Below are 21160 nucleotides of genomic sequence, written 5' to 3' on the forward strand. Positions count from 1 at the left end.
AAGAATATGTAAAAATAAAAGGTGCCAGAATATAATGAAACGAATAATAATAATAATAATAATACAAATGTCGATTTTTATATTTAATCGCATTATCACATGATACAATCATACTTTTCCAAAGTATGTATGAAATTAAATAAAAATAAACACCAAATGTATAACGTTATGCTTTTTCTTGCCACTTCCACTCAGTTGTAAAATTATATTTAATCAATCCATTTCTTTGCCTGTAATACAATGAAAAAGTACACGCAAAGCCTTCTCAGTTCTACAGAAATTACATGAGTAATTTATATTAATATTTTAACATTTGTTAACGTGTACTCGTAAAGAAATGTGTAAATGGCGTCTTGGGACTTTTATTTTGAAGAGCATTTTCCCATACAGTGTCGTCTCTTGTTTTGGAGGGAGTATCAAAAGGAAGAAAAAAAATATGTGTAAAGAAATATAAGTCCTCTTATGTTTATATTTATTTTCATTTAGCGAAGAATAGATTTTACGCGGTTAAAACTAAAAGCTTGCGTACATTGTTGAGGCTGTCATCTGTTCTAAACTGACATAGTACCGACTTACGAGCCTAAAACGGCCCTTTTTTTAAATCATTGTCAACGCTAGTATTGAAAATGCACAGGACTGTGCCAAGCCTCCCCCTGGCGCCCTCAGTGAAGGTAAAACTTATCAATGCGGGTTTCCAAGTGGCGTCAGACTTGATTGACATGCGTCCTCTTCAGCTCTGCAAAGGTATTTATATCACTAAAAACCCAACTCTGTTTTTTTCTTTGAATTCGACAATAGCACTTGAAAAGTAAATTTCATAACATTTGGTTTAATCCATGCCTGTTTCGTTCGCAGAGGCAGGTATATCACAAGAAGAGGCAGTGGAGGTGTTGCAGATGTTGAGGGATGATGCCCAGCCTCACCAGCAGAGGGCGGCAACAGAGAGCTTAACAGCCCTGGATCTTCTGCACCAGGAGCAGACTCTGGGGAGCATTGTGACATTCTGCTCAGGCCTGGATGATGCCCTTGGAGGTGGTGTGCCTGTGGGAAAGACCACAGAGATTTGTGGGGCCCCTGGTGTTGGAAAGACTCAGCTATGGTATGGGAGGAAACGAATTACAAAATGTATCAGTGCCTCTTAAAATTGGTAATACGTGGCACTTTTGTGTTGATAATGTAGCTTACTATAATTTCAAAAGTGTATTTGTAATTTTCATAAAAGACTGTTTTTCCTATTTTAAAGCATGCAGCTGGCTGTGGATGTGCAGATTCCTGTGTGTTTCGGAGGTCTGGGAGGAAAGGCGCTGTATGTGGATACAGAAGGCAGTTTCTTGGTGCAGCGGGTTGCGGATATGGCGGAGGCAGCTGTGCAGCACTGCACCCTTCTAGCAGAGGACACAGGTCTGATTTGAGTAGCTGAGCTAAGTTGGGATGTCTAAATGTGTATGTATATTCAGAGAAAAAGCTCTACAGGCCCAATACCAATCAACTTTACCTGAGAATTTTTATTCATTTATGAGACACAAAATGTGTAATTGTCGAATAATCTGTCTTTTCTTTTCCTCTTAGAACAGAAACAAGCTTTAGAGGAACTTACTGTCGAGAAGATCCTGTCCAACCTCTTCTTGGTCCGTTGCCATGACTATGTAGAGCTGTTAGCTGAGGTTTACCTCCTACCTGACTTCCTGTCTGAGCATCCTGAGGTAAAAAAAAATGGAAACCAGGACCACTGCTAAGGACATATCTCAGCACAGTGATATTACTGCTATTTAGATGCTCATAAATTACATGTCCAATCATAGGTGCGGTTAATAGTGATTGACAGCATTGCCTTCCCATTTCGCCATGACTTTGAGGATCTTTCTCAGAGGACGCGCCTCCTGAACGGCCTTGCCCAGCAGCTCATCCAACTAGCAACACAACACAGTGTAGCGGTACTCAGCACCTCATATCAAGAAACAAACAATAGTGAATAGCAGACAAATCTAGGATTTAATTAATTATTTTTTGCATAATAATCATATTTGTTAAAATTGAATGTAATAAAAATTGAATTTAATAAATTGCATGCATGTGTATATTTAAGAAATATTTACATGTGTTTGTGTGTATATATATATAGTATATATGAATATTGTATATATTATCATCAAAATGTGTGCCACATTTTGTGCTAATTTATATATATATATATATATATATATATATATATATATATATATATATATATATATATATATATATATATATATATATATGCATTTATAATAATCTATATTAATATATAATGTCAAAATATATATAACATTTAATTAAACTAATTTAATTCAGTTACTATGTGTTCTTAGGTTGTTTTGACCAATCAGATGACCACAAGAATTTCAAATGGCCAGTCCAAGCTGGTTCCTGCATTAGGTAAGACATAACAGATATGAGTGCATTCATGCATTGTTTTGCTTTGCATAGTCACCATCCTAACAATTAAAATTCACACTTTAGGTGAGAGTTGGGGTCATGCCGCGACGCAGAGGCTCATCCTGCATTGGGAGGGACTGAGAAGGTAAACAGACACTTTTAATTTGCTAATTGTGTGGGAAGGTGTTTATTGTGGCTTTTTTAGTATTTTAGTCCATTTAACCTGACACAGCAAAATGTTGCTATAGAAAATAAAAAAAGCAGCCAACATCTGTGTTGTTCTTAGCCAAATATGTCTTCTAGAGAGAGAGAGAGAGAGAGAGAGAGAGAGAGAGCGAGAGTGAGAGTATGTTGCATAAACTCTTTACCCTTCACCTCCGTGGGTGATGGAATGAATCACTTTGAACAAGTAGCTTGCTTTGCCTTTTGTAGCCAGACCTTATTCATAATGCATCCTGCATACCTGCCAGTCTATTACTTTGTAGCAGCAGGCAGCCGAGAGCCACAGAGAGCATCTCAATCTTGCTCTCTCTTTCTATAAAGTTGAAGGTCTTCCCTCTGACTGTACATTTCAGCCTCTCTGCATTTGAATAGCCGCAGACCCTCTTGCTTTTTAAACCCAACAGACAAGCTCAGAGTGGAAGAGAATGTGCATTGTGCAATGATATAACAATTTGGTTTTCTCACCTGTCCACTTTGTGCTTAGGCTTGCCTCCCTGTACAAGTCCCCAAGTCAAATGGAAGCCACAATTCAATATCAGATTACAGTAAGTGTAATAGTAACAGTAACATTAATAACAATGGGGAATATATTATATACTTATATGTACATATTAGAGGTGTAACGGTACATGTATTCATCCCAAACTGTACGGTACGGACGTCATAGTTTAGTTCATGCAGTTAGACGACGAATACAGTCCGTCACAGGTGATCCACACTCCAGTCCAGAAATGGGCATGCGCAGTAATGCGACGCCATTTGCTAACCACCACAAAAGGAAAAAGCGCAGAAGAAGAACAGACGATGAAGGCTGCGTTCCAGTGTTTTAATGCCCTTTCCTCGCTAACTTCCCTCAGTCTCGTTGATTCGGATGTACGTCATTGCTTACGTTGCACAAGTGCCCACTACTGGTGGAACCTTTGCAATGGGCTGAATTGGAACGTCCTAAGCCCTTGATCACTTGGAATCTGTTATGGAGTTGATTCATTATTTACACTTTTTTCCCTTACAAAATTGTCTAATGCAGGATTATATATATAGGTGTGTTTGGATTTTTTAAATATTTAAAAAAGATAATTAATATATCATAGAGTTGTTTGTGGTGGGGTAAATTAACCGTGTTCTGCGGTGACATCACAATCTTGTTGCACTGATATATGGAGCTGCCTGAAGTAGACTCGCTCCCTCGGTCAAAATCAAGGGGTCAAGGGTCTGTCCATGTAAACTTTACTTGTCCACTTCACGAAGTAGAACGCACTTCAAAATGGCAGCAGGGATTACCCCGAGGGGAAGTGCTTAGGGATGTTTGCGAGTATGTGTCTAAAAGCGAAGTGCAACGCAGCCCTAGATATGCGTGTAATCTCTCAACCAGTGTTTCAGCTGCGGAAAGACATCAATTAAACAGCTTGAGAATAATCTCTCACGTAGCATTACATTTACCTCAGGCAAGTCATTCAGTGTCCACAGCAGGTTGGTTCACTAGAGAAATGAACTCTAGAGGGGAACATTTCACTAAATATATGCACTATATTAGCTTATATATTCATTATATTTACTTTACCTGTTAGTAATGTCTTCATTATTTAATATATAAATAAACTTGTCATGAAAAAAGTTATGACAGTAACTGTGTAAATGATCATATACAAAAAATGAATTGCAGTAATAATTTAATAATTAGTTTTAGAAGTTAATGCAAAACCTGCCTTATGTGAAATTTACTTTTATTTGAGTGTTGGTTATTATGTCTAAAAATGAATAGCAACTGAATTTAATAGTTTGGGCTCTGTTGTTAATTGTAACCTTTAATATTATAGTAATGTGCAAGAAAGGGCTCCCTGTATATAGTTTACAGCATTAGCAGAGATAGACTTTTTTATACACCACTGTTTAATAAAAAAAAAAAGAAAAAGGAAACAATTTTGTTTAGTTTTCTCCCCCCCCCTGCATCCCAAACCTGTATGGAACTGTGACTTCAATACCGAAGTACGTACTGAACCGGCATGTTTGTGTACCGTTACACCCCTTTATACTTTATATATATTATATATATATATATATATATATATATAGTTCGATACTCTATTATATTGAAAATATATATCATAGTTTTTCCCTTACTGTATACGATCTCACCCAGGTCCAGGGTTTCAGGGATGCCCCAGATGAACCCAGACACACAGATTCATCTGCAGTCTCATCTCCTTCAGGAAACTACAGCAAACGCCCTCGATTGGAGAATCTGTCTTGAGGATCTGTCAGGAATGTACAGATATTTATATATGTATATAAAATGTAAATAATAACAATTAGTTATTGGGTTATTAATATAATAAAATATAGTATATTGATTGTTGGCCTTTAGTCATTTGTGTTATTGTGGTATTAGTGGCTCACCAAGATAAATTTCCCAATCAGACAGTGTTACAATTCAGGGGGAAATAATGAAAATGTAAAGCTATTCCAAAGTTTTCCAACTTAAATTGGATGACGGACCAGGTTATAGGCCATATATTTATCAATATATTAAAAGCTATTCTTGCCATTTATTGTTCCCCACCACTTTTCCCAGTTAATCTCCTGTCCATAATATATGCAAAATTGTTTTTCTGCAGCCTCAAGTGCTAGCGATTAGTCAAACTAATTGACAATCACCAGTCGTTAATCATGTCACTTACATTGCATGAGCCAAAACTTTGTGCCATAATATGCAATTAACTAAATTTGTAACAGTGTATTGAATAATTTGGCTCTAATGAACCCAGTGAGAAGGTGTTGTTGTGTATATCGTGTTGTACAGGTCACATCAGGATGACTTTCTGTCTTGCTTGTTGCATGAGTGACAGTATGAAGATAAAGAGTTTACCGCTCACATTCACCTCCAAGTAACAGTAATAATTTAGCCGCAGAATGTTCCTGTTCAATATCAGTATATCATCCAGGTTCAGCTCACTCCCAGTGTGTATGTGTGAGGTTCATCACTTTAATTGAATTGTACACTGGGAAGCCAGCATTACATCAGCACAAAGATAAATTATGACCACTTGACCTCATATTTCCTTGGCTGGCAATGGATAGTTTAGACATCCCGCAGAAGAATTGACCTAAACACTTTATGCTTATGTGGACAGAAGATAACATTGTGTTCTTGATGTTTTTAACCTCCATGTTAGACACATGGATAGATCATGAATGAAGAACTGCCTGAGACAGAGTGCTGGACTAATAGGATTACATCATTTGTCAGGGCTGGTTTAAGACGAGTGACAGTTCAGTTGTGTCCTATCAGGCTTTCTCAGGTGAGGAAGGCACGCTGGGTAATATTCCTACACTGCTGTGTAACTGTCATCCTGGGTCACTGCATCAGACATCCCTTTACCTCAAGACTTATAATTTTGAAGTTGAATATGACAAGTTACTAGGTGATTATGAATACAATTTCAGATTGCTGTATACAGGCAAGGCTACACTTTGTCATCCTTTACAAATACGCACCATGGTAACCAATTTCAAAATAGCCAGTTGCAGTCATTACTCGCTTTAAAATATATCAAAATGTTCTGTCATATTCGTTACCTAGCAATAGCTGTGCCAACTGTGATATTTTCCCAGAAATTATGATTACCCTACATTTTTTGAAAAGGTTAATACTGAGTTTGATGTTATCTGGCAACCCTTATAAATGTGAGATTGATGGCTTTTGTTGTCTAATATAATTTGTGTGAAAATATATATATATATATATATATATATATATATAGTGCTACATGTTTTGTGTGACAAATGTATGTATACTTATATGTATATATGTATATGTATATATATATATATATGTGTATGTTGAACTAACAATACAAGTTGTAAATGGAATATCCTTTAAACTGGTAAGAGACTTTTAGATTACTGTCATATTAATGTTTAGATGTTAATGATAGTATCTGGCAACCCACAATTATATGGGATCTTCCAATAGTTCAAGACGCTTTAAGGATTTTCTGTCATTTAGTTTCTCAATAGCTTCAGTTGTCTATAATATTCTGTATGAAAATATTTACACCAGTACATTCTTGAAAGGGTTAATTTTGCGTTTATAGGATTAGTTCACTTTCAAATTAAAATTTCCTGATAATTTACTCACCCCCATGTCATTCAAGATGTTCATGTCTTTCTTTCTTCAGTCGAAAAGAAATAAAGGTTTTTGATGAAAACATTCCAGGATTTTTCTCCATATAGTGGACTTCAATGGACCCCAAACGGTTGAAGGTCAAAATTACAGTTTCATTTCAGCTTCAGAGCGTTCTACACAATCCCAGACGAGGAATAAGGGTCTTATCTAGAGAAACCATCGCTCATTTTCTAAAAAAACAAAAAAACTTATATACGTTTTAACAATAAATGCTCATCTTGAACTAGCTCTCTTTTTCTTCTCTATTTGAATTCCAGCAGTGTAGACACTGCTAAGTGTATTACTGCCCTCCACAGGTCAAAGTTTGAACTAACTGTTATATACTTGTACTAGCATATTGTATATGACAATTTAGTTCAAACTTTGACCTGTGGAGGGCAGTAATACACTTAGCATTGTCTACACTGCTGGAATTCAAATAGATCAAGATGAGCATTTATGGTTACATTTTTTTTTTTTTTTTAAATAGTTTTTTTAGAAAATGGGCGATGGTTTCTCTAGATAAGACCCTTATTTCTGGTCTGGGATCACTGTAAACTGTAATTTTGACCTTCAACCGTTTGGGCTCCACTAAAGTCCATTATATGGAGAAAAATCCTGGAATGTTTTCATCAAAAACCTTCATTTCTTTTCGACTGAAGAAAGAAAGACATCTTGGATGACATGGGGGCAGGTGAGTAAATTATCAGGAAATTTTAATTTGAAAGTGAACTAATCCTTTAATATGACCTAGCAACCCCCGGTTGAACTAACAATACGTGCTCTAAAAACAAAGTAATTATAGGATATTTTTCAAACCCTGTAAAATGCTTTCAGATATTTTTCTGTCATATAAATGTTTAAGGGTTAATAATAATATCAGGCAACCTGCAGCTGAACTAACAAAGCCTGGGAGCAGAACAGTTAATTCCCAGCGATGATGTGAAATCTACAACAGTTGTTATTTTTAGCTTAAGCTCTGATGTCCTATATACACGCACAGCGAGCATCACTTATCGAGTTTTCCCACTCATAAACATTCTCTCTAAGAGCTCAGTCGAAGTAAGCCTCAGCCGTTTCGATTAAACGATTAAATAATTGTTTCGCACGGCGTCTGAATCTCAGTCACACAATAGATTAGGCTACTAGTATAGTAGCCTAATTAGATTTTAATAATAGCCTAATGCGCATCAAATTTATGAGGGCTAGCAAACAGCCCTCGTGTTGACAGTTTTAAATGTATTTATATTGGGGCCATAAAGAATATGAATATAGGCCTATCACGTAATTGGATAAGTATTTCAGCTGACAGGAAATAGGTAATAATCCGTCTAAATTGTGTTTATTTGCGAGATATTGTTGACTCGAAGGACAGATGAGGATAATGCACACAAAACCAAATCCACTATGAACCATAGGCTGATTACGTCACAAGCTTTTGTGCTCGGCCGACGTCATACTTCCAAGCAGATACGAAACTGATGTGGCTAAAAAAGGTTGGCTCAGCGCGCGCATCACGGACGTGCGTCTACTGGAAAGTTATATATACCAAAATTGATATTCTCACACTGTCGGTGTTTTAAATATAGCCCGGAACGTGCATACCTTTGGCACTCCTGGTGAAGTGCGTTATTTATGTCTGGTTTTTTTAATGTTTTTTTCACCCCCTCAATGCACATATCCTCTTTTAGTACAGAACACAGCACGAGCAAAAAATGCCTAGATTACATGAATCTCATTCATGAAGAATGAGATTCGTGAATCTTATTCATGAATTACATGAATAAAAAAGTACAGCCTATAAAGCACGAATAGGCTACATTTACATTATTAATGTTCTAATTAATTACGTTTTTAAAAATCCAAAATGTATAAAAAATAATAATATTTAAGGTATAAAAACTTGGTTTAAAGCATTTGCTATGCAAAATAATGAAACCACATATGTTTGTATGGCCAGTCAGTAGGCTACTCTAATAGCCTTTTAACCCGTTTAATGTCTAAATTTTCCCAGTTACGTGTATTTTGCTCCTCGGATGTCCAAATAAAAAAAAACCAATTGCCTTTTCTAAAAGTGTGTGTGTATATATATATATATATATATATATATATATATAGCCTATATATATATATAGCCTATATATATATATATATATATATATATATATATATATATATATATATATAGCCTATATATATATATATATATATATATATATATATATATATATATATAGCCTATATATATATATATATATATATATATATGTATATGTGTGTGTGTGTGTGTGTGTGTAAGCTAACTGGTGGTAAACTACAGTCTCTGGTGTTTCCACTGTTCACAAATGCCACATTCAAACATTCTATGTCCCAAATATTACAAGTGTAGCCTATCTGTATTATGACATGTTTCTTCCTTTTATGGCACTTTGACGCATCTTTCACTGGAATGAATCCGCTCGGGTCACGTGATTCACGTAAATAAAACGTTTCAATCTAAAATACTTAAACAATTGATACCCTTTAATGTAAAAGTTCATTTTCGTCACAAATATGGAATTAAATTGGTTAATGAAAAGGTTAATTCGCCCCCCTCATCTCCATTATACCCCGCCCCTTGTGGCGTCACGTCGGTCTGTTGTGTGACTCCCTCTCTGTTCACGCGCGCGTGCCCTCCCCAACTCGCGCGACTACAGAGTCGCTCCAGCCTCTGATTCAAAGTAGTGTAGACTTCTTGCCCGGCTCCAGCTGTCTCTGGTCTATCCAGGAATGAGAAGCGATGGCCGGCTCTGCCAACGAGGAGAAAACCTACAAGAGGTTCTTGGAGCTCTTCCTGCGGGAGATGAGGCCACCTCTCCAAGAGGACGTACCTCTACCCATGCGCCCCTTGTCGGACCTCATCTCGGAGGACGAAGTGGAAGGGGAATGCCTCGACCTGTGTCTCCAGCACCTGTGTAAATAGTTAAGTACCGATGCGCCGTCTCGCTTCATTTCTTCACTTTCTATGCGTATGTTGACTTTACAACATTAGAGAGCGTAAGAATAGCCTAAATATAGGAGGACAAAAGGAAACTAATTTCTGGTCCCTTGTTCAGTTGTTACTTCAACCTGCACAGTTATTGTGTGTGTGTGTGTGTGTGTGTGTGGACGAGAAGCGCAGGAATATTCATCACTCATAATATCCGACACTGTGCTTCAGTTATTATTACTGTAGGGAACTTCACAATTTAACTCTGTTCTAGATCTCAATGTTTCTTAGGGAAAGTTTTAGTCTGGCCACATTAAAAACTCTAAAATATGAGCTTTTCCAAACTGTCATAGTTCATGCGTCAGGCTACTATGATATGTCTACAGGTGTTTCAATAATTTGAATAGTATTAATTGTCATTATAATTATCGTTGTTGTTATTATTATTATTATACAGTCAGATTTTAATATATAGCCTAATTATTGATATTATAACAATGATATCAATAACAGAAAGTATGACAGCTGTCATTCTGATATGAAAATACTTATTTTTTTAAATGTATTTTAATGCGTTCATACTATAGTAAAAATGCAAGCAGATATTTGTAGTCCATTTTTCTGAATAGGCTACACCCTCCGTTCTCCAGTGACCCCCTTTACTCGTGTCTTTAATCCTCTGAAGGGGTACGACGAGCACCTGTATTTTGCGTAGGGCTCCGTCATAATCATTTTGACGGTACCCTTTTCTTTTTGATCAGTTGTTGACGATATTCATCTGAGATGATCGCACGCTTATCAGTTTGTAATCTGAGTAAGCATACAGCATCCATGTCGCCAGTATCAAGCGCTGGTCGACGAGATAACCGAGCATGATTGGGCTTGATTGCATGCATGTTTCATGCAACACGGTTACCTTTTTTCTCTCAAGATGTCGGCAGTTGTGTGCGCCATCGCCATATGCCGAGACACACCTGTCTACATCTTCATATACATTCAAACGTGAACAGCCTAGTGTAGTGTAGCGAGCAGTATGATATCGCGGTGTTTTGAATTCTGGGCGAGAACTGTGGGGAAGGGGTTACGTTTGATAAACTACGTCATTGGCTTGCTATAAATAGCCCATTCAAACCCAGCAGAACCTTTATGAGCATGAATACTCATACATATCTAATGGATCTGGAGATAAATGAGTGCGCAAATGCGCAGATAGTGCACATTTACTGAGTCAGATGTTTTCAACTGTGCTATATTGATTTATTTAGTTTCACTTTTCATATTTAGTCTACATGCATCCATTTTGTGGCAATAATATAGTATATTTTACATATGTAGCACATGGTTCCCTCATGCTTGTAATCAGAATATTATGAATATCATTAGACATTAGAATATTCTGAATATTATTTGACATGGATTCTATGAATATTCTAAGAAATATTAGACATTGATTATAATTTGAATAGTCTGAATATTTTTGGACATTGATTATAATCTAAATATTCAGAATATTATTCAACATTGATAAGAATATTCGGAGAATTACTAGACATTGATTATTATTTAAATAGCATAAATATTAATCGACATTGATTATTATCTGAGTATTATGATATTATTAGACGTTGGTTTTAACCTGGATATTATTAGAGATGGATTAAAAATATGTATATTATTAGGAATTGATTATAATTTAAATATTATATCATTTGATGTAGATAATATGAATGTTCTTAATGTTATTAGACATTTATAATCTGTGTGTTATTAGACAAGGATTATAATGTGACTATTCAAATTAGTGGTCAAGTCAATGTGGAATTTTCTATTACTGATTCCTAAAATTTGACCCTTGATCCCCCACAAAGAGGTTATTGTTTTCTGTGTTTGAATTTCATTCAAATGTCAGCAGCAGGTTGCCGTGGCCTTTTGCGGAGAATCCCTTTTGCTCTTGCACAGACAAACACACAAATATATAGTCTTCTGGGGAATCACAGAGCTATTTAGTATTTACACATTCAGATTTTTACAGCGCTCAATGCAGCAATGTCTGTTTAGATACTCAGATGTCAATGTTTATTTTAGGTTACTGACCCTGACTAATATCTGATCCTCAGGAGAGTGTTATATGGTCATTTTGCCTGAGGTTGATGGGTGTTTACCGTTTTTCTGACAGAGAGCTAAGTTGAATGACCTTAACTTGACATATATTGATTTAACCATTTGGCAATGGAATGCATTATTATTTTGTAGTCAGAGTGCTGCATATGCATTTATTTCAAATCTAAACATGGATTTAGATCCCTAAATAATGCTGCTTCTTCCATTTAGCCACATCAGTTTATCTAGGCTTGCTTGCCTCACATACTTCAGGACTGAAGCTTCTGCCTGTGTGGTGAATCAGCTGAACGTGTGATTATTTTGTCGCTGGGTTGAAGATCTAATAATAGTCCTGAGAGAAAAGTGGAGATCCCCTTTGTTCTGTTCCCTCTAGAGTGCGGGGACAGGGTGGCTGTGTGTGTATGTGTGAAAAGGAGAAGTAGGGGAAGAAGAAGAGAAGCAAAAATTGGTAGGGGGAGGTCGGTGACAGCACGATGAATAAGCTTCGTTACAAATCCAGTGCTCCAAATGATGGTGACAACCCACCAGTGGCGTGACATGTCTGACTGGGGAAGAATGCAGGGTATCATTTAATAAGAGCCAATCAATAGAGAAACAGTGACTCAGACAGACCTCTGCACATAAGTATATCATCACGGCATCTCTTATTTTAATACATCGTGATGAGCTGGTGGGGTCCTGAGTGCTGTATATTTTGTTTGAATTATGTTAATGACAGCAATGGTTTAGCTTGTTTTTTTACTTGTTCTCCTTGATGGTCCAGTATTGTAATATAGTGTTCCTCCACTGGTTTTGCTTTTATGTTATACATAATGTAGGCAGGATTTTATTTTATTTTATTTTGCATCCACTCCATGTTGGCATTCTAATTGACATGAATGTCAACATTTTATTTTATTTTTTTTATTTTTTTTATTTTTATTTATTTATTTTTTTTGCAACCACTCCATGCTGGCTTTCTATTTGACATGAATGTCAAATTGTTATTATTTTATTTTATTTATGTTATTCTTGCAACCATTTCATGTTGGCATTGTGTTTCTAAGTGGCATGAATTTTTGCCAAAATATTAGAGTTTGATTGGTTGCAACTAATATGAGAATACTTAAAATATATTTAGTTTTATTTTAAAGTATTTTAACATTTATTTTACTTTTCTAAATGCACAATTATATGGTTAGTTGCATATTATTATTACATTTTGAATAGTTGTTCCCTTCTTTTCGTGACAATCCTTGTGACCCACCCACTTATCTGAATGGCGAAATTCATAATGCTAATATTTTAAGTAATATAAAGCGTTTTTATGTTAATGATCTCTCTCTCTAAATTCAAAATCAAGTTGAACAGGAATTCCCATTCTATTTTGGTTGACAGTAAACCTTCAGTGATGTTATCTAGCACAGTCTGGTTTAGTTGTTGTGCTCTGATAAATGGGGATGTGTGGCAAATGTGTGGCTAAAAATGGAGGTTGGAAGGGAGGTTGTTTCCTCCTCCTGTGGTGAGCAGGCCCTCCAAGCCCATGGGGAGTCCTGATAGACACTAATGGGTAGAGGAACGCTCTCTAAAGCTCATTAAACCCCCGTCTCTCGCAGCTGTAAAGCACACACATACAGAGGTACACAAAATCTACACAAAACATGCGTGCCCACGCACAAAAGACATGCAACACAAACAGAGCCCAAGGGAGCGCCTATTGTAATGAAAAAAATTGGCACACTACACCACACAGCTGTGTCATGATAGAATCAATGATGGAGGAAATATCTGTTGCAGAGGGAAGGATTTGCATGTTGTAGCATCATATGCAGTGTTCACTCATCTGTGATGGCAGGAGTTTCCCTTTATGTCGAGTGTAGATCAGGTTTTCGGTTCTTTTTTGATGTCGGATTAGATATTTTGAAGAATAGAAGGTTTTAAATTTAAAAATGTAATCACATTGTATTCTTTAAGTATATACACACAAATGGGATCATAAACCACAGTATAATATGGGATAATCTAGTTTTTAGAATTGAAAAATGTTCATTTACAAATGTTCTGTTCGGTACAACGTATTTTTGGGTGAACTGTCCCTTTAAACTGCTGTCCTCTCATGGATTCTTCATTTTTCGGTGTTTGATCAGCATCACAGACGACTTGTCCTCTGATGTCTGATCATGACAACATTGATCCGATAATTAGCAAAACAAATAGATGTGTCTCAGGGTATTGTATGCATTAGAGCAGACAATGTATCTGTGGCCAGGTGTTGTCTAGATGAAAGGATGTGATTTTTTCATCTGGGTCAGTGTGGCCATGGGCGCCCTTGGCATGGCATTAGAGTGTGGTTCCTCTTCAGGCACACACTGACAGCAGCTGCGCTTCAGATGATCGGCGTAGCCCGTTCACCCTACCCCCTCCCGCTCCGATCACATACAGACTTTCTTTTGTAGAGCTATAATCAGATTTAGATTTATTTCAGGCTCAAAACCAGTGTCTATTGTGTGCTGTCTAAAGAAATATTTGTAAAAAATAATTGTACAAATAAAATCATGTTTACAATTCTATAGATAATGTAATTTATTTTATTTTATTTTATTTATGTATTATTAGAACTGTCAATCTGTCCATCAATATGCTGCTTAATTAATCATATGCATCACAGATATTACTATTAGGGATGCACAATATATTGGTTACCAAGAACTATTTATATATAGTATATAAAATAAAAAACATTATATAAAACTTCTCTTTTTTAAGTTTATTGTATCGGTTGATATTGAATATTTAATTGTTCATGCTCATTTCCCCTATTTTTACATTGATATTAAATCTAACACTCATTTTAAGTTCATCTTTAAAAATGCTAATAATTTACTAACATTGTAAAATAAAGCTTTAAAATGTTGTGATGCCTAAATTCACTTGTAGCATTTAAAATGTTTTATTTTTAATTTAATAAGTAGGCTACTCAACATTTATAAGTAAATTACAATTTTTTAGAAAAAATAGAAATGAGTTGTAATATTGGGCACTAATAATTCAGTTATAACTACAAAATAATAATCAGTCATAACTAGAAAATAATTACTTGCTTATTGGTTTCAGCCAGAATTTGAATATAGGTGCATCTCTAATTAGTATTTTGTGGGGAAAACCCCCCAACTGAATTAATAATTGCAATGTTTGTTTGTTTAGGTTTTCTTTACATATTTATTAGGGGTGTTAAAAAAATTGAACCGTTCCGTTCTCAACCCATGGTTTAGTGCGCACTTTCACTTTCATCCTAAATCTGACGACATATCTATGATATGGTTTGTTGAAAATAATAACGCGTAAAACAGACAGAGTTCAGCTAATCTATGTTTCTGTCGATGTATACGCATTCTGGCTTCCCAATACGTTACAACAGCAATGACCAAAAAACGTGGACAAAACAGTTACGAGTGCCGTATTCTCGAACATGATCAGTCATTTACACCGTCATCACCCGGCTGTGGAGACTTGAGCAGCACACATTGCTATCTGCGTTTAAACTAAACTCATTTGAGCCTTGCCAATTTAAACATTCAAGAGCCAGAAGACGCGAAAGAGATGCGCACAGAAAGCCACATCTCAGACAGCGCGCAAACATTGAGTTCTCTTGTGCTTGAACGGACAAATTCACACAAAAATTATGCCAACATTCCCGTCTTGGCAAGTATCCTAGCAAACATTGGTTATGTCTTAAGTGAACAGTCGAAAAAGACAACGCATGTGTACAGTATCAGTATGTTAAATCCGTGCATTATGTCTTAAAGTGACAGCAGCCTAATATTCCTGCTGTCTGTGTTTTTAATGTTAATCCAACACTCACTGCTCTTGACTGAATAGCTTTTGTAATTTTAACAATGATTAATCTTTATTAAATTTATACAGTGAAGATTATTTACAATGTTATTTTACATTTGATTACTTTATTAAATTTTTGTACTTGAAAACTACTGGTAGATACCTAAATGTCCTGAAAAGCACTGTTTGATGATGATGATGATGCATTTTATTTATATTGCGCTTTTCTCAAACCCAAAGTGCTAAAAAATTGTATTTATTTGTGCTGTTGTTTGTAGTTTTTGTTCTTTATTTTCTTTATTTTTATTTGACAGTAGTCCTTTTTTCCTTGAACATAGCACATACCGAACCGTACCAAAACCGTGATAAAAACCATTACACCCCTAATATTTATCTAGGTTTGCAGATTGACATCAGCATTTTTAGGATTCTGTCAGGTTTAAAATAGTTCAAAAACAAAATGGTTGCACACTTTTTGATCAGTAATGCAAGAATCACGTTAAATGCATTCACAAAGCAAAGTATGTAGAGTACCTTACTTGTCCTTTGCATGCTCTGAAGTGCTCAGAATACCATCAGATCCTTGCAACGTTTTAAACCCCTGCGGCTCTCCTATTCCCTGTAATTGAATTTCATTTTCTGAGTAATAGCTTGCAGCTGAAACCACAATACACAGTGAGGAATATTTGATCAATAAATCAATCCAGCTCATTGCCTCCCCTAGGCCTCTAGGACTGTGTTCATCTCCACTGTGATCAGACCTGACACTTAAGAGAAGTGAGTGTGGCTCCCCTCAGCTTGTTTTCATTTCAGCTGACGGCAGAATGAACTGGCCTCCGCTTCGACAGTCTATATGGACAAATTTAGAACTGCACTGGGACAAACAAGGCTGACAGCAGTGGCCAAGAAGAGAGAGAGAGAGGGAGAGAGATGCTCCTCAAGGATTCACAAGTCATTACTTATAAACCACCACTGGCATCCATATCCGTTATTTGCACTTCCGTGAATGATGTTTTTGGGCCAGATATTAATTAGGACTCGGCTTAAGGTTTTTCGTTTTTCTCTAAATGTGCCTCTTGGGAGGTCAGGAGTGGATAAGAGAGAGCCAAAGACCAGATTGTCTTGTCTTTTTTTCACTGTTCAGAGATCAGGGTGCTTTATCTCAAAGGAGACAGTGTGTACGAATGTGCCAGAGATGTCCATCTGCATGTGTATATAAATGAAAAATTAAAAAATAGCGCAAGAACATGTCTTGTATGAACGGAATTGAAGTATTCAATTAATTCATTTTGTTTAAATTATTTTGTTTACATAAAATTGTAAGCTATAAGCATTTTGAGCACAAAAGATACCATGGACTTGTTTCAAAGTCAACATGAAATTTCAGTCTGTTTATCATTTAACAATAAAACATTTGAGTTCATCCAACATTTCACCTCCTCAAGGCAATTCAGCAAAAATTTTAAGATATCATATCATAATCATCAGCATAATTATGATATGAAATGCCAAATTTATTAAATATAGAGCCCAGTGGAATCATGTATAGAGAAAAAAGCAACGACCCTAAAATAGAGCCCTGAGGTACCCCGTAACTTACAGGAGCTGCAGAAGAACAGTTATTCCCAATCTTTACAGTGAAAGTGTATCATCAACTTTTGTTGATCACAGAGCTTATTTTTTTTTTGCAATAATCAAAACCCTATAGAAAAATCTTATTGGGTTTTTGTTAAGGGAACTAGTGTGATGCTAACTTCTGGGTTGGCCTACAAAAATACATCATCGCTGCAGCACTCTAAGATCAGGCATATGTTTGAAGAAAGTAAATAAGATCCATTTTTGCTTCATATTGACTTAAAGGTGCACATCTGCCACTGAAATGTGTTTCTGGATTGGGGTTAGTGTAACACGCTATAATACGTGTGTTTTCTTGGATTTTTCTTGTCAACAAGCTTTCATTCATCCATCACAAACAAAAAAAGCACCTGTGCCAGGTTACGTAACCCTTGGACCACAAAAACGCAAGCGTCGTTGTCCAACATTCTGCTGACCGTAGAGCTGCCAGCAGTGTCTCCCTCACAGGTCCTCCAAGGTTGTATCTTCCTGCCTGTTTTTCATTTGTTTAAAAGAGGTCCATCACCTCCTCTCAAACTGCTGGCTGGCTAATTGAATGGAAATATGATTGATTCCCCGCTTCTCTGCAGTCGCAGAGCAATTAAGCTGAGTGGGTTGGACGGGGGCTGGTTTTCATTCTGTTTGGTGCTGGCGCGCTCAGGTGTGCTGTGCAGTTTGCTGCACTTTCAAAAGGCAAAGTTCACCCTTTAAGAAGAGTAGTGTGTTTGAAATACCAAAGCTTTGAAACCCTTAATCAGGTATGGCATTTGGAAGAATCAGTGTGTTGTTATGTTCTTTCCAATAATTTTTCATTTTAAGTTTGTTATATAGTACATTTAAGGATGTGCTATGGTCAGCTAGCTGTCTGACAAATGACTTGTTGTTTAGTGATATAGGCCTAGATTTTTCTGTTTAAAAAATAAATAAATAAATAAAAATAAAAATTATATATATATATATATGGGTTGGCCTACAACCCATATATAAAATATATATATTAAAATATAATATAATATAATTATATATATATATATATATATATATATATATATATATTAAATTATATTATATTATATTATATTATATTATATATATATATATATATATATATATATATATATATATATATATATATATAAATAACTGAAAAACTCTCAGAAAAGTCTTAAAATAGATTATATATATCAAATATATATATTATCTTGTTTATTTATTTTGAATGTATTGCTATTGACCATAATTGTTTTTGCCTTCATATAGCACTAACTTAAAGGTACACCTGTGATCTCAAGCTGACTAGCTGCAGATGTTACTGCAGCTTTACCCATTAATAGACATGGTTCTTCCTTGAAAATATATTCCAGCACAGCGCTACAACAACCATAATGAAATAATGAAATTAACCTTCACAATAGATAATGCTTTACGATGAACTGTTAGAGAGCTACATATGGCAATTTATCTGTTCAATAAAATACCTTGCTCACCTGTTGAGTAATAAAAATGCCATCTTGCTTTTACAACATTTCACATCCCTCAGTTGTTGCCATCTCCGAAAAAGCCAAGCCAATGTTGATTCTTGTTTTAATACAAGCTGTCGCATTCTCTTTTTGCCAGCAGACCCTCCTCCATTCTGTGTTATTTAGAAAGGGTGGTTCTCCGGAGGTTCAAGATTTAGCGTGCTTCACCATGTCAACCTTTCTCGCTCATTGTGACAACTAACCTATGCCACTTCCACACCATACACAAATCAAAGTAGCCAGAGCAACTTTTCTCTATTTACAGATATGACATATGTACACAATTTCACCCGAGAACCATCCCGTCGGGTCTAAAATATAAACACTTATTATAATAGGCTTACTATAGTGAGTGAGGGTAAGACAGAAACACATTTTGGAAAAATAATTGATGTATTGACTCATTTTGAACAAAAAATGTTACATAGTGTACCAAACAAAGTTTGACCTTTTAAGAGCTTTAAAATCTTTTAAAGAGTGCTTTCCCTGTAAGAGTATGTTTTGGCATTAGTTGCTGTGCACAAGTGACTATAGCAGATCTTTGTGTGTATATTATATTCTGATGCCTAAATTCACTTAAAATGTGTTAGGTTTTGGTGTGTGGTAAGGCCACGTGTGGTAAGGCCATACTTGAAGGCCAAGTATGGTAACCCATACTCAGAATTTAAGCCATTCAGTTGGTGTACACGCATTAGGAGTAGTGAGTAGTGAACACACACACTGCAAACCGTGCACACGCACACCCGAAGCAGTGGGCAGCCATTTTACTGTGGTGCCCGGGAAGCGATTGAGGGTTAGGTGCCTTGCTCAAAGGCACCCGCAACCTTTAGGTTACCAGCCTGACTCTCTGACCATTCCATTAGGTCACGACTGCCCCAATAAAGTTGTACCATGGGACTCAAACCCACAATCTCTGGGTCAGGTGCCCTTCACTCACCTTGTTGCACCACTAGGGAGAAAAAATTGCACTGCATATTGTAATTAAGTTCAGATCAGGACATTCTCAGAAAGAAGCAATGTCTGGAACAGATGCAACTTCTTGCAACATCTCTGGACACAGTACCTTGTGCGCTCTGGGCATATTCGAAAGGTATAGGGCAGGTGTCTTAACAGACTGTGCCACTCAGTTAAAGCTATTGTATATATATATATATATATATATATATATATATATATATATATATATATATATATATATATATATATATATATATATATATATATATATATATATATTTTAGGTTTTAAGGATGAATGATATATCAAAAAAAAAAAAAAAAAAACATTATTGGACTGTTGTTGGACATTTACCGGTTGGTATTTAGATATTTAAATGTTTTATTATTAAAAAATAGATAATTTTTCTTTAATGTTCCATTCTGCACAATATAATGTTGTGATGCCTAAATTTACTTATAAACTGTTTTAATTTTTTGTGTTTTGGCATCTCGTCATGAGTGTCACACAATGTCAAGACCCCTGAATTCTGTTTCATTTTGTTGCCCTCTGTCTAGCTGTTTTTACATAAATGCCCTGCTAAAACATCATCAGAGTCAAGTCAACCCAATTTTACACAGATTTCTTAAGCCTGACTAGTTATCTAGTCATTCAGGCAACCCACCGACATGCCTTTTCCTTTATTTCTGATGCCCAAAGCCAGATTTTGATCTTTACCCTTCAATTGGTTTCTCTCGCCTCTTTCTCTCTTCCACTTTCTCATTCTTCCTCTCTATATTGTGCTGACCAGTCCTGAGCAGGGCTCTCCTGGGATGGAAAACTACTTGCTGTGGTAATCTCTTAATCATCAGGCTGTGCTGGGATTACTAAGGGCTGCCCCAGCACTGCGGCTCTTGCCCTTCCACCAGTGTCACCGGACCAATGCAGTGGCCTTCTCGACACCGGTCTTAGCACAGGGTCCCCACTGCACCCCTCAGTCTTTCTTCAGATCAGGTTCTGCAATAAAGAGCTTTGTTCATTCAGCCTGTCAGCGGAGACACTGTTCATTTAACACTCCCTAAGATCTACGGGGTCTGGATTTCCCATTGCAATATCGTTGAGGTCAGAAGTGATAGAGTCATGCACACAACGTCCAGATTAGTGCTAGTCATTAGCAGATGCTTCTCTGTTGAATGAGCCACTCAAGGCTGTCCGTTACAGTGATTTTACAATGGATGATGTTAGAGACAGTGCTGAGGATTGAACTTGATATAGGACAAATTATATAATATTATAATTTATAGTTAAATAATTTGATAATTAGAAAAAGCAACACACAAAAGCATTTTTAATTGACAGAATTAGCCAGATTTGTTTTCATTA

General features: G+C 36.1%; 2 protein-coding genes and 1 long non-coding RNA gene across 3 annotated transcripts in view; 2 read left to right on the forward strand and 1 right to left on the reverse strand.

Annotated features, from left to right (window-relative positions):
• Positions 1 to 65: 65 nt before the first annotated feature.
• Positions 66 to 6772, forward strand: rad51c (RAD51 paralog C). Its single transcript, XM_048180793.1, has 9 exons — positions 66 to 744; positions 856 to 1099; positions 1244 to 1401; positions 1570 to 1703; positions 1803 to 1934; positions 2349 to 2415; positions 2500 to 2560; positions 3122 to 3182; positions 4778 to 6772. The coding sequence occupies exons 1-9, from the start codon at positions 627 to 629 to the stop codon at positions 4886 to 4888; spliced, it is 1086 nt and encodes a 361-aa protein (XP_048036750.1). The 5' UTR covers positions 66 to 626; the 3' UTR covers positions 4889 to 6772.
• On the reverse strand, positions 671 to 1917 carry LOC125262209. The gene is made up of 3 exons (XR_007183532.1): positions 1789 to 1917; positions 1598 to 1698; positions 671 to 1041 (listed from the first exon to the last, which is right to left on the reverse strand). It is a non-coding gene; the product is annotated as an uncharacterized LOC125262209 (long non-coding RNA).
• Positions 6773 to 9456: 2684 nt separating the features above from the next.
• ppm1e (protein phosphatase, Mg2+/Mn2+ dependent, 1E) overlaps positions 9457 to 21160 on the forward strand; it is a 53971-nt gene continuing 42267 nt past the window's right edge. The window contains exon 1 of the mRNA XM_048180791.1: positions 9457 to 9763. Coding sequence (XP_048036748.1) covers positions 9582 to 9763 — 182 coding nt within the window. The 5' untranslated portion in view covers positions 9457 to 9581. The remainder of the gene's footprint in view (positions 9764 to 21160) is intronic.

Source organism: Megalobrama amblycephala, linkage group LG2, assembly GCF_018812025.1.
Source record: "Megalobrama amblycephala isolate DHTTF-2021 linkage group LG2, ASM1881202v1, whole genome shotgun sequence".
Taxonomy (NCBI): domain Eukaryota; kingdom Metazoa; phylum Chordata; class Actinopteri; order Cypriniformes; family Xenocyprididae; genus Megalobrama; species Megalobrama amblycephala.

What these genes read in the sequence shown, in the direction of transcription:
- rad51c (XM_048180793.1), top strand. Translation starts at nt 627, where the DNA reads ATGCACAGGACTGTGCCAAGCCTCCCCCTGGCGCCCTCAGTGAAGGTA. An exon ending in TCCTGTCTGAGCATCCTGAG is followed by an intron (nt 1,704 to 1,802) that starts GTAAAAAAAAAT and finishes GTCCAATCATAG; the next exon opens with GTGCGGTTAATAGTGATTGA. An exon ending in CAATTCAATATCAGATTACA is followed by an intron (nt 3,183 to 4,777) that starts GTAAGTGTAATA and finishes GATCTCACCCAG; the next exon opens with GTCCAGGGTTTCAGGGATGC.